Source organism: Gobius niger, assembly GCF_951799975.1.
Source record: "Gobius niger genome assembly, chromosome: 1".
NCBI classification, from domain to species: domain Eukaryota; kingdom Metazoa; phylum Chordata; class Actinopteri; order Gobiiformes; family Gobiidae; genus Gobius; species Gobius niger.
This window is the reverse complement of record NC_136852.1, coordinates 81,113-90,000: the sequence shown is the minus strand read 5'-3', so window position 1 is coordinate 90,000 and position 8,888 is coordinate 81,113. Positions and strand designations below refer to the sequence as shown.

General features: G+C 48.4%; 1 protein-coding gene across 2 annotated transcripts in view; it reads left to right on the top strand.

The window, feature by feature from the left end:
* Window positions 1–5,122, top strand: part of eif4h (eukaryotic translation initiation factor 4h) — a 22,671-nt gene extending 17,549 nt beyond the window's left edge. Inside the window, exons 5-7 of one of the 2 annotated variants that reach the window (XM_079579631.1) lie at window positions 2,074–2,151; window positions 2,243–2,404; window positions 4,585–5,122. In XM_079579631.1, coding sequence (XP_079435757.1) covers window positions 2,074–2,151; window positions 2,243–2,404; window positions 4,585–4,724 — 380 coding nt within the window. In that variant the 3' untranslated portion in view covers window positions 4,725–5,122. The remainder of the gene's footprint in view (window positions 1–2,073; window positions 2,152–2,242; window positions 2,405–4,584) is intronic. The other variant, XM_079579632.1, reaches the window with a different exon arrangement.
* Window positions 5,123–8,888: the final 3,766 nt, after the last annotated feature.

The following is an 8,888-nucleotide window of genomic DNA, read 5'->3' as shown; positions in this document are numbered from 1 at the left end:
CACGGCTAACTACTAACCACGGCTAACTGCTAACCACGGCTAACTGCTAACCACTTCCAACTGCTAACCACGGCCAACTGCTAACCACGGCCAACTGCTAACCACGGCTAACTACTAACCACGGCCAGCTGCTAACCACGGCTAACTGCTAACCACGGCCAGCTGCTAACCACGGCCAACTGCTAACCACGGCCAACTGCTAACCACGGCCAACTGCTAACCACGGCTAACTGCTAACCACGGCCAACTGCTAACCACGGCTAACTATTAACCACGGCCAGCTGCTAACCACGGCCAACTGCTAACCACGGCCAACTGCTAACCACGGCCAACTGCTAACCACGGCCAACTGCTAACCACGGCTAACTATTAACCACTTCCAACTGCTAACCACGGCCAGCTGCTAACCACGGCTAACTATTAACCACGGCCAGCTGCTAACCACGGCTAACTATTAACCACGGCTAGCTGCTAACCACGGCTAACTATTAACCACTTCCAACTGCTAACCACGGCCAGCTGCTAACCACGGCTAACTATTAACCACGGCCAGCTGCTAACCACGGCTAACTATTAACCACGGCCAGCTGCTAACCACGGCCAACTGCTAACCACGGCCAACTGCTAACCACGGCCAACTGCTAACCACGGCCAACTGCTAACCACGGCTAACTATTAACCACTTCCAACTGCTAACCACGGCCAGCTGCTAACCACGGCTAACTATTAACCACGGCCAGCTGCTAACCACGGCTAACTATTAACCACGGCCAGCTGCTAACCACGGCCAACTGCTAACCACGGCTAGCTGCTAACCACGGCTAGCTGCTAACCACGGCCAGCTGCTAACCACGGCTAACTATTAACCACGGCCAACTGCTAACCACGGCTAACTGCTAACCACGGCCAACTGCTAACCACGGCCAACTGCTAACCACGGCTAACTATTAACCACGGCTAACTATTAACCACGGCCAACTGCTAACCACGGCTAACTGCTAACCACGGCTAGCTGCTAACCACGGCCAACTGCTAACCACGGCTAGCTGCTAACCACGGCTAGCTGCTAACCACGGCCAGCTGCTAACCACGGCCAACTGCTAACCACGGCCAACTGCTAACCACGGCCAACTGCTAACCACGGCCAACTGCTAACCACGGCTAACTGCTAACCACGGCCAACTGCTAACCACGGCTAACTGCTAACCACGGCCAACTGCTAACCACGGCCAACTGCTAACCACGGCCAACTGCTAACCACGGCCAACTGCTAACCACGGCTAACTGCTAACCACGGCCAGCTGCTAACCACGGCCAACTGCTAACCACGGCCAACTGCTAACCACGGCTAACTGCTAACCACGGCTAGCTGCTAACCACGGCCAACTGCTAACCACGGCCAACTGCTAACCACGGCCAACTGCTAACCACAGCCAACTGCTAACCACGGCCAGCTGCTAACCACGGCCAACTGCTAACCACGGCCAACTGCTAACCACGGCCAACTGCTAACCACGGCTAACTGCTAACCACGGCCAACTGCTAACCACGGCCAACTACTAACCACGGCTAACTGCTAACCACGGCTAACTGCTAACCACGGCCAACTGCTAACCACGGCTAACTGCTAACCACGGCCAACTGCTAACCACGGCCAACTGCTAACCACGGCCAACTGCTAACCACGGCCAACTGCTAACCACGGCCAACTGCTAACCACGGCCAGCTGCTAACCACAGCCAACTGCTAACCACGGCTAGCTGCTAACCACGGCTAACTGCTAACCACGGCTAGAAGTAGTAGAAATGTTATTGTAGTTGTATAAATGTATTGTCCCCGACCCGGGGAACATCAGACTGCTAATGCTAACCATGGCTAATGCTAGCCATCGCGAACTAACTACGGCTTAGGCTAACCACGGCAGACGCTAGCTTCGGCTAATGCTAGCCTCGGCTAACGTTATCATAAATCTTAGAGTAAAATCCCACTCTGCCGTTTTTTGATCCATCTTTGATTTTATTCATGTTTTCCTTTTGTTCCATTTCATTTCACTTAACGCCATTTCGTTTCCAGCACGCGGTGGCAGAGGCTCCGCCCCCCGGGAGCGAGGAGGCGGCCAGAGAGACGACGGTGACGACTTCATGGGCGGAGGTAGGATCCGGCCAATCAGAGCGCGGCGGTGTCCCCCTCCCCTCACCTCGCAGCTCGCCTTCCTGCCGCTGAACGTCTCCGTGTGTTGCAGGTTTCCGCGGCGGCGATGACGACTACATGGGAGGGCGGAGTCGAGGCGGTCGTCCCGGCGAGAGGAGGGGCAGCGGTGGCGGCGGCCCAGGGGCCGGAGGCATGGGGCGCTTCAGAGAAGGACCCCCGCCCCGCGGCGCAGACTTCAGAGAACCATCGGACGGTACGCGGCACACGGAATCCCCCCGACAACGTCATCTAAACACACTCACAGAATCCCCCGTGGTTTTCTCTTTTCCGTGAAAAAGTCCTTAAAGAGTGTGTATTCTGCTTTTGTCAGTCCCATAGCACCAGTCTATATCCCACTACAATGATGACAAACCTTCTGTTGGTCTGTAAATGCAGTAAATTAGAATAACTGCCTTGTATAAAATGTCTCTCTCAAAATGGCTGTAGTGAATGTCTTGAAATAGGCCTCTGTCTCTTTAAGAACCTCTGAGCCTTTAGACACGCCCCCTCCACACGCTGTCTGTGGCATCAGTGGGGAGGGGGTTCTGCTGAGGAGCAGTGGTTGGTTACTCGGCTGGTGACCAAAGCTCGGAGGCGTCTCCAGGAGGTGGGGGCGTTCCTAGGAGGACTCTGGCAAACCTATCCCTAAAATGGCCGCCATCAGAGTTTTTACAGATTACTCAAAATGGCCGCCATCAGAGTGTTTACAGATGACTCAGAAATACGTGAATGTGCCAAGGCAACACTTCAGCCATGTTTTTAATGAGGGAGTGACAGAATAACAGGATGGAAAGCTTGAAAAAGTCCATTTTGCAGAATACCCCCCCTTTAAAGGGGATGTGGTTTTCTGCTGTCATTTTGTATTTATTTCTTTAAAAGCGACAATGCATTTACAAAAAGTACAATATACTTTAAATGCAGGATTAAAGCTCACGATAATTTCCATCCTGTCCCCAACCGGACCAGGCCCGGCTCCACCACAGACCAGTCCTCAACATCTGCCCATTCACCCATGCACTCACTCACACAGCCCTATACCCTCTAAAACCAGCACACACCCGTATCCCTATACCCTCTAAAACCACACACCCGTATTCCTATACCCTCTAAAACCACACACCCGTATTCCTATACCCTCTAAAACCACACACCCGTATTCCTATACCCTCTAAAACCACACACCCGTATTCCTATACCCTCTAAAACCAGCACACACCCGTATTCCTATACCCTCTAAAACCAGCACACACCCGTATTCCTAAACCCTCTAAAACCAGCACACACCCGTATTCCTAAACCCACACTTTCCACCCACACACACCCGTATTCCTAAACCCACACTTTCCACCAGCACACACCCGTATTCCATTGTTAATTTCGTCCACTCAAATATTTAGTCTTAATTTTAGTCAAAGTGATATTTGAGTCGACTAAAATCAGACTAAATAAAACTGAAAAGGAGAGACTGAAATCATCCAAACTTGTATTGAGCGTCTGAAAGAGCCTCAGATCATGTTTAAAGGATCAGCTCTGAGCTTTGTTCATGTGGAGCAGAAACATGAAGCAGAGGAACAACATTAAACATGATTAGAATCAATATTATCATTAGGGCTGAAACAACTAATCGATGAATCGACAACTAACCCTTACTAAAATAGTTGTCAACTATTCCAGTAATCGATTAATCGTTTTCTAGCAAACACAGACTAAAGTAGAGCAAAAAAGACATGACAATTCTGTATTTTGGATGAAAACCTACTTTGTTTTTTAAAGTGAGGGTCTGCAGTGTTTTGTACATCTTAAATTTCATAAATATCTGTCTTTGTGCTAGTTCTGCTTTGATTGGACGAGACAAAGAGCCTCCTACAAACGTTTACTTTAAGTTTACTCCATCCACGTGTCCTCAAGATCGTCGATTACCAAAATAATTGTCAGTTGCAGCCCTAATCATCAATGCAAAGTCGACTAACTTTGTCTTAATTTTAGTCGACTAAAACTAGACTAAAATTGAATTATTATTTTTTGACTAAATCTCGAGATTAAACTACATTTTAGTTAAAAGACTAAAACTAAACTTTCCACCCACACACACCCTCCAGCCAACCCAGTCAACACAATGATTCTAATAATCAAAGGTCACTTCTGCTTCACATACACTCACATCCTGGCCTTGGCGTGGGCAGAGGTCGTGCCGTGTTTGGTGACCCGGCTGATGGTCGGCGTTTACGCTCGCTGGTGTTCCAGGTTTGAAGGCGTGGTCGGAGAACACTTCCTGTCCAAAGGCACGTTATCAGAAAGGAATCGTACAGTGACCTCTGGACCTTGCTCTTGTTCTCTTTAATAAGTCCTTGTAGCTGTCACTAACTGTGTTGTGTCTGTCGCCCCCTGCTGCAGAGGAGCGTGCACAGCGGCCCCGGCTGCAGCTGAAGCCGCGGACGGTGGCGGCGCCGCTGAACCAAGTCGCCAACCCCAACTCGGCCATTTTCGGAGGAGCCAAGCCCCGCGAGGAGGTCATCCCCAAAGAGAAGCCGTAGGAGGACGCGGCAGCGGGACGCGGCGGCGGCGGCGGCGGGCGAAGGAAAGGGGCGGGACATCCAGCAGCAGCACGGGCAGAAAGCATTCCTCCACAGACTCTCCGATATTTATTCTCCAGCGGCGCTCGCCAAAACAAACCCCTCGTCTCCACGGCAACGCGCTTCGGAGGAGCCACCTTTTTACACGTTTGAGTTAATCCGCGAGTCGGGCCGCGCGGCGCCGGCTCCAGCACGCCGTTCGTGGAAGTTTTAGTTCTGTAGAGACGCACCTCCACAAGAGCCTGGGCCACACGGACTATCGGACTTTCAACACTTCAGACCCTCGGACCTTCAGACCCTCGGACCTTCAGACTTTAGGACTTTCAGACTTTGGGACCTTCAGACTTTAGGACTTTCAGACTTTGGGACTTTCAGACTTTGGGACTTTCAGACTTTGGAAACTTCAGACTTTGGAAACTTCAGACCTTCGGACCTTTTAGACTTTCGAACTCTCAGACCTTTGACCCTTTGAACCTTCAGACTCTTCAGACTCTTCAGACCCTCAGACCCTTCAGACCTTCGACCCTTCGAACCTTCAGATCAGGCCTGTCACGATAACACTCTCCGTTCGATGTATTGATTTATTTTCATGCCCAAACTAATAAAGGTAACGTCTTGTTTTAAAGTTCGTTTTAACGTCTTCAATCAACAGGAAACAGTGAAACATTATTTAGTTTAAGCTAAAAAGTTTTACAAAACTAGGATAAAAGATGAGTGAAAAATGTAACTATTAACATCTGCTAAACATGAAGCCTGAGAAAATGTTTGTCATTTACTGAACGATTATCGTGACGGGCCTCAGACTAGGGCTCTCTTCCTCTTCCTCCTCTCCCTCCTCTCCCTCCTCCTCCTCCTCCTCTCCCTCCTCCTCCTCCTCCTCATCCTCCTCCTCCTCCTCCTCCTCCTCCTCTCCCCCTCCTCTCCCCCTCCTCTCCCTCCTCTCCCTCCTCCTCCTCCTCCTCCTCTCCCTCCTCTCCCCCTCCTCTCCCTCCTCTCCCTCCTCCTCCTCCTCCTCCTCTCCCTCCTCTCCCTCCTCCTCCTCTCCCTCCTCCTCCTCTCCCTCCTCCTCTCCCTCCTCCTCTCCCTCTCCCTCCTCTCCCTCTCCCTCCTCTCCCTCTCCCTCCTCCTCTCCATCCTCTCCCTCCTCTCCCTCCTCCTCTCCCTCCTCCTCCTCTCCCTCCTCTCCCTCCTCCTCTCCCTCCTCCTCCTCTCCCTCGTCACCGCGGCTCCTTCCACTGAAGACAAACCGTTGTATTGATTTTAGTTCCGACACGTCTCTGATCTGACCGTCGTGCGAGTCGTCGAGTAAAACGAGATTCGCCGTGAGTTTAACCACGCTGTTCCCGGTGGGGGGCGGAGTCTGCGTGCGGGGGCGGAGTCAGCGGAGGCGGATGGCGAGCCCCGCCCCTCACTGCACCTGGACTGTTCTGGACTGTACCATTTGAATCATCTGTCCATTTTTATTTTGGGATGTGAATAAAGACTAATATGAAAGGCTGGTGTGTGTACAAGTACTTCTACTTCAGATGATACTGCAGTACCTTCAGATAATACTGCAGTACCTTCAGATAATACTGCAGTATACGCAGCAACGGAACAAGTACTGCCTTGACCAGAGTACACTAAAGGTAAAGTAGCACATGCTGAGGTTCTGTTGGAGTAAAGCAGGTGAGTACTTTACAGAACTGAGAGGAACAGACTAGACCTAGTGTTAGATATTTCATATATACACGTGCAGATCCAGAGTGCGCCCCCTGCTGGAACCAGACTCCGCTCCATTATGATCCACTGCCACCAGACGAGGAACCAAATCATTTGAAAGATTAATTCATGAACTTTGAGGCTTCTGTCGATCCATGAATCTGACCTGGAACATCTTCCTGTTTGACTTTACTGATGCCACATTTGTTTCAGTGAAGTTAAAGCAGTAATAAGTAACTCTTCCCCCTACAGGCCATAAGCGCAACTGCAGGTGTCGTAGCAAGTTAAGATTTTTTAACTTATTGTCTTGGAGAGTAAATACTACGCTGACAGGAAAGGTGAAGGGAGAGAGAGTTACTGAGCATCCAATTATACAACGGAAATATTTTTTTTTCACTCAAACTTGGCTGTAAATACTGTTTAAAGCAGGGGGGCCCAAACTTTTTGTCTCCGAGGGCCAAAATGAAAAAGTGCCTGTGGGTCGCGGGCCAAACACGGCGATGTCAAGCGTGAAACATATAACTGCAAATAATAACAGTTACTTTATTTTCTTGTTTGGTTTACCTTTGCATTTAATTCAATCTATGCAATTAACCTCTTAACTCCCGTCTGAACCGAGAGGATCTTTTTCCATCATTTTTTTGCTGGGTATTCAACTCATTTTTGTAACTTTTATGTCATTATTTTGTCATTTTTGTCGCATTTTTGCCACTTTTTCATAAATTTTTCGTCACTTTTTTGTCAATGATTTCTCACTTTTTTGTCACATTTCCATCATTGTTTTTGTCTTAGTTTTGTTGCTTTTTTCACAGCTTTCTTCCAGAAGCTTTTGGATTGGGGTAAAGCCAAACTGGAGAAAATGTGCTCGGTTCAGGTGGGAGTTAAGGGGTTAAACATGCTACAAAAGCCTAGTTTTAGTAGAACAATTATCAATCAATTATTGTAGCAATATAGAGCAAAATCATTCATTTCTTTAAGTCAAAGAAAATGCCATATTATATCATTTTGAAAGTGTCAGTTCAGCATAAATTCTTTTATAAGTCATAGATGTCAACGATTTTTCCAAAAAAAAAAGTTGGAAAAATGGGAAAGTTGATGCTACGACGCTGTGATTGATAAACACCAAGACACCACAACAGTGTTTCCTTAACTTTGTGAAAGGAGTGAAGCAGCGCCCCCAATTTGACGCTGGTGGACAAAAAGTGAACTGCATCCATATTTGCCATTGAGAATGAACGGGAGAGAGAGTTATTAACCAGATGCGGCGCAAAAGTAGGTCACCCTCTGGCGGGCCAAATTTGGCCCGCGGGCCCCACTTTGGGCACCCCTGGTTTAAAGTGACGTTAGCCCGCAGTTAGCTTTTCCCGTTAGCATGTTAGCTTCTAATTCGTGATTACATTAGTGTGTATTGCTTTCTCCGCACCGGTGGCAGTGAAGTTGCAAACATGGTTTTCTGTCCAGAGACACCAGGGGGCGATGAAAGACCCTCCAATCATCCCATAAACACTTGTATCACCCCCACAGGGACGACGGGGGGAGTTATTAAGGTAAACACGTTACTTAGTGCTGCTTTAAGGAATTCAGACCAACAGTTGTGGCTGAATGAAGGAAACATGGAGGTGTTGTTTATTATTGAACTTTTACTTTGTGTTTTTGTATCTGTAGCTAATACGTAGTAGAGCACAAGTCATACACGAGGTCATTCAAAGTGCTTCAAGAAAACAAAATCTATAAAACATCAAATCAGTTACAGTGAAAGGCGAGAGTGCAGATGAAACACACTCAGTCATGGCAAAAGAACTGTTTTCAGCCTGAACATGGTCAGAGTCGATGTTTTTAATGTGTGTTTTCTTCTAGCGCTCGGAGATTCTCTGAATGAAAAGTGCGTTAAATGTATTATTATTATTTGAGGCCTGTCTTACATCCTTGTTCAAACCGTTCCAGATTTTAGCTTTAGCCTCAGCGTGTTTCTGTGGCTGATGCGTAGCGGACTCTGCATCGTGTTGTTTTACTTAAGGACTCGCGGGACTCGGGACACGTTTGGGGGAAACGGCCGCTTCAACCCCTTTCATTTCTGGCAAAACCCAAAAGAAAATGGCGTCAGCCCCAGCCCACAGTACAATCTACCAAATACAAAAGAAAAGACTTCCACAGAATAAACAACTAATATGAACAGAAATGACAATAAAACAATATGACAACTTAAAAGACACATGGAATTCACAACAAGATGAAACATAAGGGACAGATGGCCCATAAAGGAACTTAGAAAAGTGAAGACGGAGCGGGAGGAGCCCACAGATATAGGACTGGCCTGGGACAGGACGTGACACACAAGGGGCAACAACCAAAATAAAACACACTTGTCAAAACCAGACAGAGACACTGCCGGGTATGACCAACACCAACGAACAAACCAACAAG